Genomic DNA, 20,896 nt, shown 5'->3' with positions numbered 1-20,896 from the left:
GTGCCGCTGGCGACGTCACAGGCCCGCCCGGCCCGCCGGCCACTGATTGGCTGCTGCGGCCGCTTACGCGTCGCGCTTCCTCGTCTGCTCCTCGTGTTCAGGGGAGTCGCTCTCTTTTTCCCTCGGCAGAGAAGAGGCGATGGCGGCGCTGGCATCTCTCGGCGCCCTGGCGCTACTCCTGCTGTCCGGCCTCTCCTGCTGCTCAGGTAGCGGCCTGGCCGGAGCTCGTTTCTGGCGAGCCTCTCACCCACGACTGGTGGTGCGTGGGGGGAGGAGGGGTGCGGGCGAAGCGGGGGTCTGGGCTTTCTTCTTCAGAGAGGCAGGTGGTCTCTGGTCGCGGCAGCCGAGCCCACCACGCGCTCTTGCATCACACACGTTTACCAAGCAGCTGGGCTGCTGGGAGAAGCAGCCTAGTCTGTCCCTCGTCTACTTCCGCGAGGAAGAGTCCCAGAGCCTCTCCCGTGCGCCTGGCCCCAGCTCCAGCAGGAAAAATGACACACGTCCCTGCTGCCACTCCAGGAGCTCCCGGTCCCGGAGGGGGGTCGGACAGGAGCAAAGCTCTGCAGCGCCGGGCGATCGGAGCGAGAAACTGGGCCGGTGGAGAGGAGCCACCTGACCCGGTGCGGTGGGGCCAGGCCTCTCCAGGAAGAGAGCTCTGAGTGAAGAGGGAGCAGGGACGGTCCAGGCAGAGGGGCCCGGAGTGCGGGCGAGTTAGAAAGGAACTGAAGAGGGAAAGATGAGTGGGCCTAGAGTGCCTAGATCAGGCGGTTGATTTGTTTCCCCCGAGGCCTTGCCATATCTTTATAGGGTTTTTCAGCGGAGTCAGATGGCTTCACGTTCTTGAGAGGTTGTTAACACTTAGTGGCAGGGCTGAGCTCAGACTGGAGTCCAGAAGTTTGTTTAGGAGGAGGTCCTTGCAGGAGCCCCCACCCCGGGCCTGGGGGCCTGGACTGGGGCAGGGCCACTTTCAGTGCATTCACTTTACCTGCCCTACCTCAGGCCAGCGCCCTTGATGCCTGCAGTGTTTCACCAGCCTAACTGGCCTCCCCGCCTGCACCCTGCTCTCCTGCTCCTCAGGAACCCCCCCCCAAGCTATAGTCAGTGATGCCTGGAAAGGACAGACCTAACTATAAAGCCCCTCTGTGCTCCCCCGTGGCCACAGGAAAAAGGTCAAGTCTAGCAGAGCGTGGAAGGATCTGGGGGATGTGGCTCCTGAGAACCGCCTCCCACCCATGTTCCCAGGCATCTTCCTCCCGCCATTCCAGTCCCACGGCCTCTGACTGCTTCAGCCTAAGTCACGGCCCTGCCCGGACACCACATTTGGAGAGCAGTGGACGCCTTGTGATTTAGGTGGCACCTTTCCTTCCCTTTAGCCTCTAGCAGTGTGGAGATGACTACGGCAGCATCCTTTTTCTCAGTGCAGCCCTGTTCAAGGGGACAAGTTATGCTTATGGACCCAGACCCTCTGCCATTTCTTTCCCTCCGGAAACACTGGGGCCAGTCGTGGTCTTCTGTCAACTGTCTGGGGCAGAGACCCTTTCCTTCATATCAAAAGCCCCATAGGTTGCCAGCAGCACCATGCTTTGTGTCTGCAGAAGATGCCTTCAGTAAACTGTCCAGAGCCATGCATGGCTCTGGATTGAGGTCAGCCTGGCCACCCCCTGGGCTTCTAGGGTGCTCCAGGGCAGACTGCATCCCTAAACCATTGCACGGCTTCCCTGTCTGCAGGTCCAGGCACAGACTCGAGTCGTGCAGTGAATTCATGCAGCACGCCCCCCCCCCCCACACACACACACACACTCACCTGTTCTGCCTGTACGTTGAGGTTCCACCTGTACAAAGCCTTCGTGTCTCCCTTCCCCTGCCTTCCTTCAAGACCACTGTAGTTCTGACTGATCATTTGAATCTGTCTCCCAGACCCCACCTGGCAGGGTGCAAAGGGCCCTTTGTGTGCTCAGCTGATGAGCTCTGGGAAGTGGGGTTAGGGTGGTCCCTTCTGGCCCTAACCCAGCAAGCACAAGCCAGGCCTTAGCCGTTCATCTCTGCCTCTCCGCAGCAGAGGCCTGTGTGGAGCCCCAGATCACCCCTTCTTACTATACCACCTCGGATGCTGTCATTTCTACTGAGACTGTCTTCATCGTGGAGATCTCCCTGACTTGCAAGAACAGGGTCCAGGTGAGGCAGCGGGGGTTCAGCCAGGAGGGTGCGGGGGCGAGAGGTGAGCAGTGAGGCTGAGACCTGGGGCCCTCACTGGCAGTGGATGGGGTCAGACCTGGGGGTCCGTGTGGACAGGGAGAATCAGGGTTTTGATTCCCAGGTATAGGAGAGATCAGGGCACAGCCAGGCCAGATTCTAGCAGATATTTAAAGAACATTCCCCTCACCTGCCTGCTCTGCTGCATCTATGTGCGGTGATATAGACAGGCATCTTGCTGTGTGTGCAAAGAGTATACGTGTGAAGGGAGAGACAGCCAGGGTCAGCCCCCAGGCTTCTGCGTCCCTTTACTGGTTGCTCTTTGCCGAAGTGTGTGTCCACATGTGTGTTTCGTCATTTCAAGGCCAAGCAGCCCTGGCCTCAGCCTCTGCAACCTAAAGGCCCAGAGAAGGAAGGAAGTTGGGCCTTGGTAGGTACAGTCTGCTTTCGGCAGCTCATTGGGTGTCCGCGACCGTGATACCCCCTTCCAGGCTCCGAGGAGAAGCAAGAACACTTCACTCATCTCGCCCGTGTCCAGTTAACAGGCTCGCCGTGCGTTAGGGAGGCCAGGCATAGGGGAGATGTGGCCCCCGAGGAGGGAGACAGACGTGGAGAGTACCCCCGCCAGACACACCGCAGTCCCCGGCTGTGCCCGGCGGCCTCCATACCCACACACAGGCGGAGGGCGCTACTCCGGGTGGCAGAGCGGGGCCTCACCTGCAGCCAGAGAGGGGAGAAGGTGACTCTCCTTTTATCCCCTCCCCCAGAACATGGCTCTTTATGCTGACGTCAGTGGAAAACAGTTTCCTGTTACCCGGGGCCAGGACGTGGGCCGATACCAGGTAAGGGATGCTGTGGTGGTCACTTTCGCGGGAGGCCACCCGTTCACGGGTGTGGCTTGAAGGCCGGGCCAGCAGGGCTGGGGTTCTTGAATTCGATGCGCTGGCCGTGGCGCCATGTGCACTGCCCACCCCCTGCCGAACACACCCCACCCAGGTGTCCTGGAGCCTAGACCACAAGAGCGCCCACGCAGGCACCTACGAGGTCAGATTCTTTGACGAGGAGTCCTACAGCCTCCTGAGGAAGGTGAGTGTCCCCGAAGGCCACCCAGGCCTGCAGTAGGGGGGGCATAGCCGCTGCCCCAGCTGGCTCCACCCTGAGGTCCCCTCTCTGACTTGGAGCAGGACGGCCGGTGGGCGCCTTCCTGCTCACCCACCCCACCTGGCCCTGTGCCTTCCGTGTCGCTCCTTCACCCGCATTTCTCCTTCCACGACTCTGGCCGGTGTTCCTGCCTCTCCCACCCCACCCAGCATCGCCCCCTGACCCCAGCACCTCCCTCACAGGCTCAGAGAAATAACGAGGACATTTCCATCATCCCACCTCTGTTCACAGTCAGCGTGGACCATCGGGTGAGTGGCCAGAAGGGGCTGGCCTGGCACAGGGGAAGGAGGGAGCCGGTGGCAAGCCTCGCGTTTTAGCGAGAGCTGGGGGCTGAGCCAAGTGGACCAGTGTGTCTTCGCGCCCCAGGAGGAGGGTGGCTGGAGCGGCCGGCCTTCTCGCCTGTCCCTCCCCCGAGAATGACTTTGGTCTCCTTTCTTGCAGGGCACCTGGAATGGGCCCTGGGTCTCCACCGAGGTACTGGCCGCTGCCATCGGCCTAGTGATCTACTACCTGGCCTTCAGCGCCAAGAGCCACATCCAGGCCTGAGGGTGATGCCCCCCCGCCCCCCTGCTTCTTTCAATAAACAGTTACCAGCTATCCCAAGCACCAGGACTGTGTCACACACACGGGCAGAGCTGGGTGGCCGGCATCCCTCCGCCTGCCTAGACGGCACAGGCACCGAGTGGGGCAGGTCTGGAGGTCCCCTTCCTCCTTGTGTACGTTTGCTTTACTCTCGGCCATTGTTAGCGCTCCCTTCTCAGCCCCCTAATACCCAGTGCCCACCGTCTCCCAGGGCTGCCTGCCTGGTTCCGGGCGGGGCATGGGGCTGTCTCTCCCCTCCGCCCCCCAATCTCTGGCAAAGAGTGGCCTTGTTCTCCTGCCTGGGCCCGCTTAGGGAAGGACCCTCTGACCACCTGCCATTTTGAGGGCAACTGCCCAGGGCAGGTGGCGTGGGGAGCTTCCCCGAAACCCAGCAGTCAGCAGTGCACGTAGCCACGGCCCCTCCTGGCCTTCGGAAGGGCCCTGGGCAGGAACCACACACTGAAGTACTTCCTGTGCTTTTCCTGGGGGGCGCTGCAGGCGTCCCTGTGGCGCTTATGCGGTCGAAGCTAGTACTCCAGGTAGCTGTCCAGGGGGGTGGTCCTTCCAAGCTCTCCGCTCCAGTGTGGTGCCTCCCAGGATGCTCTCACCTCTGGTGTCGGGTGGGGCACGGAGAAAGGCACAAGAGAGGACCTGGACCCCCAAGCCTCCCAGGAGCCCATCGTTAGCCCTTTCCAGCTCGGCTGTGTCCCTTCCCTCCAGCGAACCCGCTCTCTGAGCACTGATGTTCTCGAGAAACCGGGCGGGCGTCCCTGTGCAGGCTCCACGCTCCACGTCAGCCCGCAGCCCTCCCACCAGCCCAGCGTCCCTGCTGCCACCTGGTGACTGCAGAGGTGAGGGGCCCTAGGGTGACCTGGCTTCCTCCAGGCTGTCGTGAGGGGTCCTTGGGATCAGCGTCCAGGGAGGCTGCACCCCAAAGGAGGCCCAGAGCCTACGGGAGTGGGTGGGGCTCTCCTCTGGGCCTTGTCCTCCGCGGGAGTGTGGAGGGACTTGCCTGGGGACCTTCTCCAGGCTAGGGGACGCCAGCTGTTCCCTGCCCCGCACCCTCAGTCCAAGCGAAGCGGGTCAGCATGGGTGGCTGGCAGGAATAGGGAGGCTCTAGGGAAGAGCCCCGTCCTCGCTCCCAAAACGGGCACAACAGGAACCATGGGGCCCCTGAAGACCAGGCCAGGCGCGAGCTGCTGGCTGAGGCGCTTTCTGCATCCCAGACAGGGCTGGTGGGAGCTCGGGTGGCGCCTGCTGGCTGAGCACCGCTCCTCCTCCTTTTAAGGGGGAAAGTGGCAGCTGTTGGCCACCCAGCGGCTCTTTTTGATCCCAGCTCCACCACTCCTGGTCCAGTGCGCCGGTTGCCAAGGGCTTCCAGATCTCCTGGTGTCAACATTGCCCGGAGCCAGTGAGAGCCAAGCCCCAGCACCGGCCTTCACACAGCCGAGGGACCCTCGGATCCGGGCCTGTCCTGGCCCCCACCCCAGAGCAAAAGCAAGGTGCCTCTAGCGCCATCACAGTGAGCCCCCAGCAGCCAGAGAGGGGTGCTCAGGGAGCAGGCGGCCTTAGTCTCCAACCGCAGCCAGTTTTCTGCGAGGGGCTGGGTCCTGGGAACCCATCCTTCACAGGGGCCTATGTGGAGTGTCCCCTCCCAAGGAACGGGGCCGGTCACGAGTTGATGTTCCTAGCCCCCCGCTCCAGAGGCCTCTGAGGGGCAAGAGGAAGGTGGTGTCTCGTGTTTGCCCCTTTTCATCAACAAGCCCTTTCCTCCCTTGAAGCCACTGGTGTTCTGTGTGACGTGCTGGGTCTTCCCTCCCAGCTGTTCAGACAGCAGGGCACTCCGCTTCTGGGAACACAGGCTCAGGTTTCTTGCTCACGCCAATCTCAGCAAGTTAGCAAAATTAACAAGAGGTCTACATTGCTCTTTCAAGAGAATTTTTAAATGTATCCTCACCCACTTAATGTGCTGGCAGCATCCTGTGTCCTTTCAGGAGACAGCGCCTACTCAAGGGCTCACCGCACAGACGGTACCCCTGGAGTTGCCGTCTTTGGGGCCTTGGCCCCAGCCAGGACTTAGCAGGGTTCCTGACACTGAGCAGATGCCCAGTGGTTTGCTGTGCTGAATGGAACCTCTGGGAGTTCCCGCAGCCACCTGGTATTCATCTGGTCAAAAGACACTTCTTTGCATCTTCTGAGGGCTAGGCACTGTGGGGTCCCCAAACAGGGAAGGAAGCCTGTGCCTTCCAGAAGCGCTAGGGCACTCCCTGAGCTGCAGGGCAGGGAGAGGGTGGAACCACTTCTCTACGACTCTGACCAGAGCAGGGGTGTTGGCCTCATGCACATGCCGGCTCCAGGCTCAGTCGCCAGTCCTGAGACAGGTGTCTGCCATCCTTCCTGCACTGGGCACCACCCTTGTGACCGTGGCAGACCTCTGAAATGACTCTGGTGGCTCTGTCCCTCCTCCCAGAGTGCTGGAGGCTGACTTCAGAACACCTCGCTTTTGCTCAGCTTCCCCCTGACCCGCCCGGCCCCACGCCAGCCCCCGGTGCTGGAGAATGAAGGAGAATGAACACGAGGAGGCCAGGAGTCACCCTCGAAGGCAGCTTGCTTTATTCTCACGATGCCGGCAGGGGGCGGGGGTGAGCAGCCTGTCAGCCTTCCATCTGAGGCTCTCTGAGCCGGGAAGGGCCCGCAGGCCAGCTCTCACTAATGCACAGGTCCCCGGGGGCTGCCTGGCCCACACTGGCAAAGTGGGGCGCAGGGCATCTTCTCCGGTCAGCCCACCTGGCAGGGCCCGCCTGTCACTCAGCTCCAGGCCGCTCCCTAGCTCTGCGTGGGTCGTGTCACCGAGGTCTGCTGCTACTCACGCCACTCAGGAGAGAAGCCGAGCTCCAGAAGGCGTCTGCCACAGCCCTGGGCTCTCTTCCTTCTTCTTGGACGGACACTGACCCTTCAGTCCCCGCAGTCGCCGGGGAAGGAGGTGACCTCCAAGGTGAGCCTGGCAAGCCACATCGGAAGCTCCCAGTCGCCACACCTCGGAGCGGAGGCCATCTGCAAAGCTGCTTCCCATTCTTGCCTTCATCCCCCCACCTCCCCTTCCCCCATCCCCCTCCCCTGCTTCCCCCCACCCCCCTCCTTCCCAGCTATCACTCGGGGATTCCGCCTCTGTCAGGCTGCCTGAAGGAGCTGCCAGCCCTCAGAGCGGGCCCACAAAACGAACAAACCCCAAAAACAACAATAGGCAAGCACAGAAAAGGAAAAGGACCACAGAGATCAGGGTTGCCTTTGTCTACAAGTAACGGACACTCTCTTGTGCTTGGGACAGTCTTCTTTGCCTCTGCTTTTCAGCTGACTTCCCTGTCCCCAAGTGCCCGCACTGAGAGCGCTCTGGAGGGAAATGCGTGTGTCTGCATGTGTACATGTGTCTGGGCTCGCGTCTCACACACACACATGCCTACGGCTGAAGGGGGGGCCGATACGGGTCTGCCCCCAGACCAGCTGTTGATGTGGTCTCTGTACTTGGGGAGAAGGAAGTCACCAATGGAGAGAAGCGTCCCTCGTCCTCCAGGGGCTTCTGTCTGGTAACAAAGTCCCACGTGCACACACAGACACCCGCTAGATTCTAAGGGAGAGCAGAAGACGGGGTCCCGGCAGGCTCAGTGGACCTGGGCCAGGGCGGAGGACCCGTGCCCTGGAGCACAGCTGGGCTCAGACAGTGGTGACGGAGAGCAGAGGGTTGTAGACCCGCTTCCCATCGGCCGAGCGCGTGCCGTGGGCCAGCATCTCCTGGATGGTGATCCAGTTGTCCAGGATCTTCTTGCTCCGCTTCTTCATGGTTTTGCGGTGGCTCAGGGCGATGATGTTGAGCTCAGCCTTGCTGTCGCCGCTCTGCTGCTCCCGCAGGCACTCCAGTCGGCTCTGCATCATGAACTCGCGCCGCTTCCGCTGCTCCCGGGCCCGGATCAGGTGCTGCTTCCGCTGCTCCTTGCTCCAGTAGCGGCCCATCTTCATCTCACTCACCGCATCGTCGTCGGTGGTCATGCCGCTGCGCTCCTCCCGGATCTTCAGGGCCCGGGCTTTTAGGAGGCGGTCCCGCACCGGTCGCTTGGCCACATAGCGGGTCCCGTCGCTGCGCACCTTGACCTTCCACTCCATGCGGGGCGCATCGGTGGCCGCCGCCGCCACCCCACCCACCCGAGGGCCACTGGCCAAACTCAAGGGGCTGCGGCCCAGCTCTTCCAGACCGCGCGGCGGGGCCAGCTGCATGCAGCTGTGGTAGTGATCGCCCTCCTGGCCCTGGATGCGGTGGCGCCGCGACAGGTAAGGGCTGCCCTCGGGGCCCACGCGCTCCAGGGTCACCCCCGTCTTGGGGCCGCGGCGGACCCGCTCCCCCGAGTGCTGTCTCCGGCCCACCTCGGGATCCCGGGAGAGGGATCGGAAGTTGGCGGGACCCCCCTGCGGAGGGGCAGCCTTGGGGTGGGCGGCGACGGGGGGTGCGGAGGGGGTCCGGTTCAGGTTGGAGTTGCCCCCGGCGGTTGCCCGCCTCAGGGGGCTCTCGGGCAGGGGTTCCGCCAGCAGCGGAGTGCTGCGGCAGCTCTCACCCGTGTTGTAGGCGCTGGTGCTGTCCTTGTCTGACTTCTCAGGCAGCTCGGAGATGTCAGACAGCTCGTGCTTCTTGGGCTCGCCGGCCCCCAGGTCGTAGAGGCTCTCCTCCTCCAGCAGCCAGGCCTTCATGCAGCGCTCCCGCAGCTGTTGCATCTTCTGCGCCCGCAGGATGTTGCGGCACTTGAACTCCAGGTGCCGCAGCTCCTCCTCCAGCACGGCCATCTCGTGGCCCACACTCTCGTTGCGGTTGACATCCAGGGCGCCGCTGCCGCCGGCAGCCCGGGGAAAGAGGAGGCCCAGGGGATTGCCATTCTCCAGGTGGCACTTGATCTCCAGCAGCTCGCGGTAGCGCTCGTACTCCTCATCCGTGAGGCCCGGCACTTCGCCGCCACCCAGCCCTGCGCCCTCGGCCAGCAGGGAGTCCATGCTAAAGTGGAAGTCGCGGCTCTGCAGGGCGTCCCCTTGCAGGCCAAACTTGCGCAGGGGCCCGGGCGTGTTGGCGGTACTCAGGGGCTCGTCCCCCAGCAGGTCGTGCTCAGAGCTCTCCTCGTTGCGCGTGCTCTCATCCGTCCTGCCCACCCCGCTGTCCAGCTCCTGGCTGTTGCTCAAGCCTGGGCCCGCATCAGGGGCCCCTTTCTCCTCTTCGTTTCCAAGCTGGAGCTGGAAGATGAGCCCCGCTCAGTCTGGGACCCACCAGTGGGGGCGCCGTGGGGGGAGGATGGAGATCGGAAGGGCTTTCGGGTCTGGTCCATCTCCCGCAGCCCCCGCAAGCCTCTACTCCGTCTGCCGTCATGCCCGCCCTCCCCGCCCTCCCCCCCACCGCCTTCCCTCCTTCCTCACCTGCTGGGCAGGGGGAGATTTCAGCTTCCGCGCCCGCAGGTCCCCCTCATTCTCAGAGCCAAAATCATCCAGGAAGTCATCCCGGTCACTGTCCTTCCACCGCTTCGCCAGCTGCAGAGACAGGCCCGTGCTGTCCCCACTGCCTTAAGGACCTCCGCAGACAATGACCCCACTCGCGTCTAGGTCCCAGCCCACTCAGCCATCAGAGGCCACAAAGGGAAATGGGCCCCGAACACTCCCCCACACCCTCCATCAGTGCCAGGATGTTGGCATGTTTGTGCCCTAGTCGGCAGCTTTCAAGACAGAAAGCCCCACATCAGGGGACTCAGGACGCCCTGTTGGGCACACACACCTGGCTCTCAGGCCGGGCCACCAGCAGGGAGATGTTGGTATTCTCCTCCTGGCTCAGGATGGCCACTGCTTCTTCCCGGTTTTGGACGTCCACACCATTTATCTGTGGCAGGCCAAGGGACAATCAACGAGGACACCAGGGCTGGCTCTGGGGCAGGCTCCAGTTGAGCTACAGGGGTCCCCTCGCAGGGAGCTCCAAAGCGAGCACCCTGGGCCAGGACAGGCTCTCGAGCTCTGGCAGGATGGAGACAAGTGGAAGGTGCCGGGGGCGAAGACAGCCTGGCCCACACAAGAGCACACGTGCTTGGAGCGGCGAGGAGCAGGACGCACGCTCACGTCTGGGGCACGGAGGGACAGGCTGGTAAGGGGCCCGAGCAGAGACGCCAGCAGAGCCCACGGGCACATGGGAGCCACCGCGTGGTCGTGCAGGAGGGAGATGGTCCTAGCCCTGGTTTCAGGCCCGGCGGGATGCCCGGCATCGGGCGGGGCTCTGAGCAGGAGGGAGCTAGAACTGGCTGAGGAGAGCTGCGGGGCCTGCCTGCCCTGCTCACCTGGATGATGCGGTCTCCCTCGCGGATGCGGCCGTCTTTGGCTGCGATGCTGTTGGGATTCACCTGCAAGGCACGCGCATCATGGGGACTCGGCCCCCTCCCTGAGGTGCCCGTCTGGTAGGAAGGGGCAGCCTCGCCTCAGAGGCCCCACTGTGAACGGAGGGCTGATTTTTTCAGCATGGCAAAGTATGGGAAAGTACCCAGCACCTGCCAGACGGGTGGCGGAGAAGAACCCCTGTGATTACCAGCAGGGCTCCTGAAGGACGTGGTGGGAGAACACAGCCTGGCCGGACCACATCCTGCCTTACCCCGCAAGGCCCCACTGTTCCACTACGGGCACAGGTCTCCTGGGGAGGACTGTCCGGCTGGACACACGCCGAAGCCACTGGCTGCCTTCCTGTGACGCTAAGCTGCCTCCTTATGGGCAGCCTCAGAGCCCTGGGCAGCGTGGCAAGGCTGTGGGGATAGGGTGGCATGGGAGTCTTCACGCGCCACATCCTGCCTCAGCACGTGCCTCCGTGCTGCCCTGGCCCCTCATGGGTGCCGTACAGATGGGCACCCAAGTCCAGCTGTCGTGTCCCAGCACACAGGAAGGCACGTAGAGCTCCACTGCCTTCTAGAAGATCCCAGCCGCCCGTCCCGCCTTCATACCTCTCCAACGTAGATGCCCAGGTCCTCCTCGTCATCCGTGCGGTAACAGACCATCAGGCCCAGCTTGTCCCGGTGGCTGGTTTTATACAGCTCCACCTCCTGCCACAAGGGGGATGGATAAGCAGAGGGAGAAGCTGCAGGGACGGCAGCCTCGGCCCAGCCTAACCCCCCAGACCGCATCACCTGAGCTGAGTTCCCAAAGGTCTCTCTTACCATCCCAAATGGCACGTGTGTCCTGTGGTGTCCCTTACCAGGAAATGCCCAAGACACACACAAGACACACGGGACGCACAGCGTACAGACATGCGTGGGACACAGACTCGCCGGCACACACTGACAGAGGGACCTCACCCGTGCCCTCCCCAACTCAGCCCAGTTTGGCCCTTGAGCCCTTCAGCCATGCGTGGGAAAGGGCCACGAGGCCCAGCCGCCTGGGGGTTCGGGAGCCAGGCCCGAGCTGGGCCACAGACAGATGCCCTGGGGCTGGCGCCCAAGGCTGGCCACCAGCTCACCTCATACTCCAGCTCTTCCATATGGTCTGCCTCCTGCGGGCTGCCCTCCATGAACTCCGCCGGGTCATAATACTCATGGCTGATGGGGGGGCTGCCCAGGAGAAGCGGGGCGTCAGGCCAGCCATCTGCTCCCCTCTCTCCCTAGCCCCGGCTCCCAGCTGGCGGGTCCCAGTGCGCTTGGCATGGAGCCCTGCTCGGGGTGCAACCTTGGGAGGCGGTGGCCCAGCTACCTCTTCTGTACCCCCTCCTTTTGAGCTACATGCATCTATGCAAAGACCAGGAACATTTCTTGAACAGGAGTGTGAGGGCATCTGCAGCGAGGACCCAGGCATGCCTAGCTCTCCCCACCCCGCCCTGTCCCATCCCATCCCACCCCATCCTGTCCTGTCCGCTAGCTCAGACTCCTCTAACCATGCCAGCCAGCAGGGACTGACTTCTCCAAACTGCGGGTGCCCCTCCCACCTGGCACTGGCCCCACTCATGCAGTGCCCCCAGGAGTTATCCAGGCCCTGGAGGATTGCTGGGCAGCGGAGGAGGGCCCAGTCTCTCTCCACAGGCGGCCCTCCTTGCCCCGAGGCTAAGCTTGGCTACTGCCAGCCCCAGGCCTACCTCTCTGTGGAGGAGGGGATCCCGGGATGACCTCCCTGCCGCCGGGGTGAGGCTAGCGAAATGAGTCAGCGCTCACACAGTCATGGGCCACCAGGCCCGGATGAGAGGCCCTTCTTCCGAGCGGGCCAAAGAAAGAAGCCGAAGAGATGGAGGAAGTTCAGAGCAGGCAGAGGAATGGGACAGACAAGGATGCAAGAAGATTCAAGGGATGATGCTTGTGAGGCAGAAGACGATGGGGCGGCAGAGGAGGAGAAAGGATAGAGGAGGAGCTGAGGACCTCAACCTTCCGGCAGCAAAGTCCCGGGACGGTCCTCCCTTGGCCCTGGGGGTAGATACAGTGGGGAGCCTGCATGTCAGGACCCTCAGGCCCATTCACCAGCTGCTGTCCAGCCAGAGGCTAAAGGCCCGGAGATGCCCGAGCCCTGGGGTGAGACGGTCAGCTCCGGAGGCCAAGGAGCCTGCTCCCTGCCCGGGGGCAGCCAGTCGGGGTCTCCCTGCCACGCCCAGAGCTGCGACAGTGTGGCCTCTGGGTGGCACGGGGCAGCCACCCCAGGTGGCTTGCCCTCTCTGGAGGCAGGGCCCGGGGCCCTCCTGAGGGCGACTCACAGCTCAGACGGGACGTACGGCTCCAGGATGACCATGGGTGGGGTGGGTGGGCGCAGCTTGCCCAGCGCCATGATATGCTCGAAGGTGATGTCGGTCTGAGTGCCACTGTCCACCAGCTGCAGGTCGTGGGAGGAGCCATCGCCCCGGAGGCGGGGACTGCGTCTCAGCACCTGGATTACCAGGGGCTCCTTGGAGGCACGCAGGGCCTCCAGGGTCTGCTCCTGAGACAGCTTGGAGAGCTCCTTCCCGTTCACCTGCGGCAGAGACGACATGTCCCCGTGAGGACCCGCTGAGGCCCTGCTTACCCCTGGGCGCCCTCATTCCCAGGTGAGCCCCACTTCTCAGCCCTGCCCCCACATGGCGCCACGCCCCGAGGGCCCTAGATCCCCTTCGGCCGTCCTCCTCCTTCAAGCAGCACTGAGGCCAGAGCTGGTGTGGGAAGATCACGGGGAGCCCCCTTAGCAATGACCGAGCATCTGCTGGGAACATCCAACATATCAAGGTGGGAGGGAGACCTTGACTCCCTTCTGACGACAGGAGTCAGTCAACAAACGGGTTCAGGTGGGAGAGTCCGGAAGAGCAAGAAGCCTCAGAGGACAGGGTCTCTGTCCTCAAGGCAGCAACGACTCACCATAGAGAAAAGGCCAACACACACCGAGCCTAAGAGGTGCTGAGGAAGTGGCCCTTATAAGACCACTGTTGTCCCAGTCTTCACTTCTCACGGTGCCACCCCCTCCCCGGGAGTCTCCGGAGAAGGGGTGCTTCACAGAGATGCCCAATGCAATTGCAAAATCATGTCTTCCAGGCTGCAAAGAACAGGCCAGCCCTGGATGTCGTTCCAGGAAGACAGGCTGTCAAAGGAAAGCACAAGGAGTCCTAGGGACGCCTGGCCAGCCAGTGGCTCCTCTGATTCATGGAACCCAAATAATCACCTTGCTGCTACTTGGTTGTGTCCTTGTAGACAGTAGTTTCAGTTTTTATGTTCCCCTCTCTGTAATCTTCGCATGGTCAGAAAAGATTTTTTTAATCAGGTCTGTCTAATTATAAAAAAAAGCAGTTTCGTTGTAGAACATTTGAAAAATACAGAAAACCATAAGGAAGAAAACAAAAATCACCCATCTCAAGGGTGTAAAAGCTGTGAATGTGTTGGCATATTTCATTCCTGCTCTTTTTCCAATTTGTAACTGCAGGCGCCCCGAGGCCTGGAGCACGCCAGCCTGCGCGTGGACCATCCGTTGTGTATTGGCTTGGTCCCTACTGTCCATCACTAGTGGTTTTCAATTTTATTATAAAGAAGGTTGCAGAGACACATTGTTTGTAAGTTCTGTACCTATTTTCTATGTATATCTTTGTGTAATCTATAGTTGTTATGTTAGAGAAATTTTCCAAAAGTGGAATTATTGGATCAAAGGGTATCAAGGAAACAGCTTGTCAACCAAGAAGGTATTAGTTGTAAGAATGTGGTCAGCACAGCCCGAGAGGATCTGGACAGCTGGAGAGGCCGCAGTTATAAAGCGAAGAGGGAACGGAGCCCGTGGGGCCACGTGCATGGAGAAAAGGGCTGGCTGCTGACGTGTATTTGGAGACGCGTGTGAAGGGTGGACTGGCAAAGGCTGGGCGCCAGGGGAATGTGAGGACTGGCCTTGAAGCCCTTAGCAGAGCCAAAACTGGCAGGAAATGCTTGAGGCAGCATTAAACGCAGCCAGTAGCGGCCTTTCAATGGAACAAACTTACAACTAAATGAATTTTATTAAAAACAAAGGCAAACGCAAACGTGCATGTTCCTTATATAAACACCAATATTTAACATTTAACTCAACCCTCAGGATTCATTAAGAAAAGGAAATTCAATAAAGTCAGACAGATGTGACTACAAGAAAAACTACCTCCAATGAATCTGGCTGCTTTCAGAACTTTGAATAAAAGAGAAGTCAGTTTTACTGAAACCATTTCCTCTAAGATCAAGAACAAGACAAAGTTGTCCACTCTCACCACTATTATTCAACATAGTTTCGGAAGTTTTAGCCACAGCAATCAGAGAAGAAAAAGAAATAAAAGGAATCCAAGTCGGAAAAGAAAAAGTAAAGCTGTCACTGTTTGCAGATGACATGATACTATACATAGAGAATCCTAAAGATGCTACCAGAAAACTACTAGAGCTAATCAATGCATTTGGTAAAGTAGCAGGATACAAAATTAATGCACAGAAATCTCTTGCATTCCTATACACTAATGATGAAAAATCTGAGAGAGAAATTAAGGAAACACTCCCATTCACCATTGCAACAAAAAGAATAAAATATCTAGGAATAAACCTACCTAAGGAGACAAAAGACCTGTATGCAGAAAATTATAAGACACTGATGAAAGAAATTAAAGGTGATACAAACAGATGGAGAGATATACCATGTTCTTGGATTGGAAGAATCAACATTGTGAAAATGACTCTGCTACCCAAAGCAATCTATAGATTCAATGCAATCCCTATCAAACTACCAGTGGCGTTTATCACAGAACTAGAACAAAAAATTTCAACATTTGTATAGAAACACAAAAGACCCCGAATAGCCAAAGCAATCTTGAGAAAGAAAAATGGAGCTGGAGGAATCAGGCTACTGGACTTCACACTATACTACAAGCTGCAGTCATCAAGACAGTATGGTAGGGCTTCCCTGGTGGCGCAGTGGTTAAGAATCCGCCTGCCAATGCAGGGGACACGGGTTCGATCCCTGGCCCGGGAAGATCCCACATGTCATGGAACAACTAAGCCCATGCACCACAACTACTGAGCCTGTGCTCTAGAGCCCGTGAGCCACATCTATTGAGCCCACGTGCCACAACTACTGAAGCCTGCATGCCTAGAGCCCATGCTCTGCAACAAGAGAAGCCACGACAATGAGAGGCCACGCACCGCAACAAAGAGTAGCCCCCGCTCGCCGCAAGTAGAGAAACCAGCAACGAAGACACAACACAGCCAAAAATAAAAACAAATAAATAAATTTATTTAAAAAAGACAGTATGGTACTGGCACAAACACAGAAATGTAGATCAATGGAACAGGATAGAAAGCCCAGAGATAAACCCATGCACATATGGTCACCTTATCTTTGATAAAGGAGGCAAGAATATTCAATGGAGAAAAGACAGCCTCTTCAATAAGTGGTGCTGGGAAAACTGGACAGCTACATGTAAAAGTATGAGATTAGAGCACTCCCTAACACCACACACAAAAATAAACTCAAAATGGATTAAAGACCTAAATGTAAGGCCAGACACTATCAAACTCTTAGAGGAAAACATAGGCAGAACACTCTCTGACATACATCACAGCAAGATCCTTTTTGACCCACCTCCTAGAGAAATGGAAATAAAAACAAAAATAAACAAATGGGACCTAATGAAACTTCAAAGCTTTTGCACAGCAAAGGAAACCATAAACAAGATGAAAAGACAACCTTCAGAATGGGAGAAAATATTTGCAAATGAAGCAACTGACAAAGGATTCATCTCCAAAATTTACAAGCAGCTCATGCAGCTCAATATCAAAAAAACAAACAACCGAATCCAAAAATGGGCAGAAGACCTAAACAGACATTTCTCCAAAGAAGATATACAGATTGCCGACAAACACATGAAAGGATGCTCAACATCACTAATCATTAGAGAAATGCAAATCAAAACTACAATGAGGTATCAGCTCACACCAGTCAGAATGGCCATCATCAAAAAATCTAGAAACAATAAATGCTGGAGAGGGTGTGGAGAAAAGGGAACCCTCTTGCACTGTTGGTGGGAATGTGAATTGGTACAGCCACTATGGAGAACAGTATGGACGATTCCTTAAAAAACTACAAATAGAACTACCATATGACCCAGCAATCCCACTACTGGGCATATACCCTGAGAAAACCATAATTCAAAAAGTCATGTACCACAATGTTCATTGCAGCTCTATTTACAATAGGCAGGACATGGAAGCCACCTAAGTGTCCATCGACAGATGAATGGATCAAGAAGATGTGGCACATATATACAATGGAATGTTACTCAGCCATAAAAAGAAACGAAACTGAGTTATTTGTAGTGAGGTGGATGGACCTAGAGTCTGTCATACAGGGTGAAGTAAGTCAGAAAGAGGAAAACAAATACCGTATGCTAACACATATATATGGAATCTAAAAAAAAAAAAAGTAGTTCTGGAGAACCTAGGGGCAGGACAGGAATATAGACGCAGACATAGAGAATGGACTTGAGGACACGGGGAGGGGGAAGGGTAAGCTGGGACGAAGCGAGAGAGTGGCATGGACATATATACACTATCAAACGTAAAATCGATAGCTAGTGGGAAGCAGCCGCATAGCACAGGGAGATCAGCTCGGTGCTTTGTGACCACCTAGAGGGGTGGGATAGGGAGGGTGGGATAGGGAGGGTGGGAGGGAGGGAGATGCAAGAGGGAGGAGATATGGGGATATATGTATATGTATAGCTGATTCACTTTGTTATAAAGCAGAAACTAACACACCATTGTAAAGCAATTCTACTCCAATAAAGATGTTAAAAAAAAAAGAGAAGTCAGTTTTTGAAATAAAATGCCAAATATAGATGGTGACCATCATTATAAATATTTTCTTTTGTTTTTAATCCTAGAGTGACTATCTTTTGTATCTTAAACTACCATGTTTCTTCAGTCCCTTGGAATACTTTTAAAGAATCTCATTGTGTGAACTTTAAATAAATAAATAAATAAATAAAAATAAAAACAAAGGCAATGAGTCCTCCAAGCTCATGGCTTTCTAATTATTTTACTACACTTTTATCTGGTCTAGTGTGTCTGGAAGGAGACACCATAGGACAGTGTGCGACTGTGCATGTCTTCCCATCCCCGCGTTCAGTGACATCGGGCTGGTGGCCATGGTAGGAGTGTTTACACCATGGAAATCGACAAAGGCTCCAAACGAGGGCTTTGCGTTTCAGAACATTTACCGGCTCCCCACTGCCCTTAAGTCAAGGGCTCCTGTAAGAAGCAGAAGGGCCAAGGGCCGAGAGCTGTGCTCGGCATCTTTGACCGGGGTTGGTGGGGGGTGGGGGACGTTTCACCTTTTCACCATGTGCAGTGGGACGCTCAGGTGACACTGGGAAACACGGGGATGTCTGTCTCCCTGGAAACGTTACCCAGCAGCAGCGTTGCTATGGAAACTGGGCCCAGGCAGTGGGAGGGGAGTGCAGGGTGGTCTGGGATGTCAAGAGGGGGATGGGCACACACACCACGGAGCAGATCGAGGCCACCGGAGTGATGCCCCTGACAGCCCAGCAACCTTCCCCTTGACCCACGTGGCGCAGAGCAGAGGCAGACCTCTCTGGGTGTGGAGGCCTGGAGCTCCTGGGCCACTCCTGCAGAGAGCGCCTGGGGCTCCTTCAGCCTCTTCTCTTCTCCTCAGCAGTCACGATGGGCCCCAAGAGCTAATGAAGGTGTGTGGGACCAGGACAGGTAAGACAGGAGCCCTCCCAGAAAGGGTGAAGGCTACAAACAAGATGCGGAAATGCGGGGCAACGGGCAAAGCAGTGCGGGCCCAGGCACACGGTAAGGATCCAGCGTTCTGCCGCTTCTCGTCCTCACTCACCCTACGGCAGCGAAGACTCGCGTGCACCGGCGAAGCCACCATTCAAATGGCCCCGCTCCAGTCCCAAAATGTCTGAACCCAAGCCAGCTTCCCTTCAGAGTCCCCCTCAAGCTAAGGCCACCGGGGGGCGCTCCCCACCTCCCCGGCTAACACTGCTCGAAACCCACACCAAGCAATTCCAAATGGATCAAAGTCCTAAACGGTAAAACTACCTTGGAGGCGAGAGAACGGTGTCTTTATGATGCTGAGATAGAGAAGCAATTCTTTCTTTTTTTTTTTTTTGGCCATGCCTCGCGGCATGCAGGATCTTAGTTCCCCGACCAGGGATCGAACCTGGACCCTGGCAGTAAAAGCGATGAATCCTAACCACTGGACGGCCAGGGAATTCCCTTAAGACAAAACATGGGCAAACAAGAATGGAAAAGATAAATTTGACTATGTTAAAATGTAAAACTTCTGGACAACAAAAGACACCATAACTACAGTGAGAAGATAGGACAGGCTAAGAGAAGATCCTTACAAACGCACAGAACTGATACAGGATTGTCCAGAATAAAGGGAAACGGGCATTCCAGGAAAAGGGAGCCTGCACCCACCCATAAGCTTGAATCGATGCCCCTTCGGGACGCTGGGAAGCGAGCAGCGTCATCTTAATAGCTAGAAAGAGCCGAGGGCCGGCCGTCGGTGGAGTGGCTCCAAAAAGTGTGGTATAGTCATACATGTGGCTTGTGACAACACACCTGCTTATGAATGGCACACACAGTAGAAAATGTGCCTCAGAATGGCAAACCTGAATCCCCTCGGACAGAGAAGGAGAGGAACGGGGTCAGGCATGGGAAAAACACTGAGGCCAACAAGGCCCACATCGAGGCTGGTGGCAGTACACGCGCGTGCTGACATCATTTTTGATGCTCATACTCTCCCAAGCTCAGGAAATATTCCAGAACATCTCCACGTGGAGGAGCAGCTAGGGGGAGGGAGGCCAGCTGGGGGGCTCTTGCTGCCGTCACCCGTTAGGATGTGGAATGGGTGAGACCTGGGGATGTGGGAGCACAGAGGTTTCTGGCCTGGGTGGCTCTAATACTGGCAGGGATGCCATTACTATTATTACTAATAATAGCTACAAACCAATACTAATAGCTACCACTTACTAACGGGCGACCGTGCCCCATTCTGCTGTGAGTGCTTTATGGCCAGTACTATGAAACAGGCACTGAGGGTACGTCCACCTCACAGATGAGGAAACTGGGGAGGTTAAGGGATTCGCCGAATAGGCCCACCACGGTCAGCATCTCAGGCTGCTGAGGGGCAGGGAGCATGCTCAGTCGGGACAGCTTCGAGAAGCCCCCTCCTTGCGGGCTGGGGGCGTGTGGGTGGTGGGAACCCATGGGGGGAAGGGTGCGGAGGAGTGGGGTGAGAGGGCGGGGCTTCGGCTCAGGTGGGGGGCTCTGGGCTGGTGGTCTGGGTAGGGGCGTGGGTTGTGGTGGGATGGCTTGGTGGCAGTGGGGGTAGGTCTAGGATCCTGCGTTGGACTCTCTTCTCCTTGCAGAGGGTCTTCTCTGGCCCCCTCCCTTCGCCACCCTCCCCCTAAGCGCTCCAGCCAAGCTTATTCATCTCTTGGGCTCCCTACTCCCGCCCTCGGCACTCTCCTGCCCGCTCACACACCCTTCTTCTTGCTGCTTGCACACCTGCTCGTCACCTCCTGCCCCCCTCCTGTCACCCACACTCACTTAAGGCCAGGTGCCCAGGCATGTCCATTCCGAGCCCAAGCGCCACTCAAGGCCTAGCGACCACCCAGGGAGAATGCCGAGCAGGGGGTCTGAGGGTGACTCGCCTTCCATCGGGCTCTGGAGGCCGCCCGAAGGCCTGGCCGGATACACTCACACCACACCTCGCGTGGACCTGCGCTCAGCTTCACCAGGAACCCTTCTAGTTCAGGGAGAGCAAATACTTGCTCGCTGAGCCCACGGTCAGGGAAATCGATTTGAAGATGCTGCCCAAGGGGACCGCCCTGTGGACCCAGCTGGGCTGGAAGTCGCTTTGCTTCCACTGAGGACTCTGCAGAAAGGTGCCCTTGCCTTGCCGGGGGGCGGGGACCGGCGCCTCAGAGGCGCCTCTTTGCCCAAATGTGGCCCGGGTGGCCCTCCCCCTCCCCTCGCTGAGGGCCTGACTCCCGTTTACCTGGAGATCCCTGCCCTGGAAGCAGCTGCGAGCCTGGTCTGGGGCGCGGGCGGGAGAGGTCCCTGGAGTAGCAGCCGCCTCCCCCCCCCCCCCCGACCCGCACTGCGACCCTTGCGCGGGCTGACCCCATCACAGACCACACACTCTCAGTCTGAACGTTACCCCAGAGCATAAAATGGTAAACTTGCTGGAGGAATCTGTCAATAACTATAAAGAACCTTGAAAATGTTCATCACACCCTTTGATCCAGTAAATTGACTCTAAGTAATAGATCCTAAAATAATCAGAATCGATATTACATGAATCACAGGATGTTCAGAGCAGCATTCATGATTTTTTTTATTGTGGTAAAATACACCAAACGTAAAATTGACCATTTTCAAGTGTACAGTTCAGTAGCATTTGGTGCATTCACGTAGCTGTGCAACCA

General features: G+C 57.6%; 2 protein-coding genes and 1 long non-coding RNA gene across 9 annotated transcripts in view; 2 read left to right on the top strand and 1 right to left on the bottom strand.

Annotated features, from left to right (window-relative positions):
• Positions 1–44: 44 nt before the first annotated feature.
• Positions 45–3,951, top strand: SSR4 (signal sequence receptor subunit 4). 3 transcript variants are annotated; one of them, XM_067723649.1, is made up of 6 exons: positions 45–206; positions 2,057–2,175; positions 2,961–3,035; positions 3,190–3,279; positions 3,537–3,602; positions 3,796–3,951. In XM_067723649.1, exons 1-6 carry the CDS (start codon positions 140–142, stop codon positions 3,898–3,900), a joined length of 522 nt encoding a protein of 173 aa, XP_067579750.1. In that variant the 5' UTR covers positions 45–139; the 3' UTR covers positions 3,901–3,951. The 3 variants fall into 3 exon arrangements, with proteins under 3 accessions (XP_067579750.1, XP_067579753.1, XP_067579752.1); XM_067723651.1 differs by having other exon boundaries at positions 46–206; positions 2,060–2,175; XM_067723652.1 differs by lacking the exon at positions 3,190–3,279.
• Positions 3,952–7,191: 3,240 nt separating this feature from the next.
• The window catches only part of PDZD4 (PDZ domain containing 4), a 28,824-nt gene continuing 15,119 nt past the window's right edge, over positions 7,192–20,896 (bottom strand). Inside the window, exons 1-8 of one of the 5 annotated variants that reach the window (XM_067723623.1) lie at positions 12,665–12,803; positions 12,059–12,380; positions 11,450–11,540; positions 10,938–11,036; positions 10,287–10,349; positions 9,737–9,838; positions 9,385–9,495; positions 7,192–9,204 (exon numbers count right to left, since the gene is read on the bottom strand). In XM_067723623.1, the coding sequence (XP_067579724.1) occupies positions 7,648–9,204; positions 9,385–9,495; positions 9,737–9,838; positions 10,287–10,349; positions 10,938–11,036; positions 11,450–11,500 (1,983 nt within the window). In that variant the 5' untranslated portion in view covers positions 11,501–11,540; positions 12,059–12,380; positions 12,665–12,803 and the 3' untranslated portion in view covers positions 7,192–7,647. Of the gene's footprint in view, positions 9,205–9,384; positions 9,496–9,736; positions 9,839–10,286; positions 10,350–10,937; positions 11,037–11,449; positions 11,541–12,058; positions 12,919–20,896 lie in introns of those variants that run through there. The other 4 variants (XM_067723618.1, XM_067723619.1, XM_067723622.1 and 1 more) reach the window with 4 other exon arrangements.
• LOC137217146 (uncharacterized) lies at positions 12,853–16,978 on the top strand. Its single transcript, XR_010940019.1, has 2 exons — positions 12,853–12,991; positions 13,470–16,978. It is a non-coding gene; the product is annotated as an uncharacterized lncRNA (long non-coding RNA).

The sequence above is a fragment of the Pseudorca crassidens genome, chromosome X (assembly GCF_039906515.1).
Source record: "Pseudorca crassidens isolate mPseCra1 chromosome X, mPseCra1.hap1, whole genome shotgun sequence".
Lineage (NCBI taxonomy): Eukaryota > Metazoa > Chordata > Mammalia > Artiodactyla > Delphinidae > Pseudorca > Pseudorca crassidens.
This window is presented reverse-complemented; position numbering and strand designations above follow the sequence as displayed.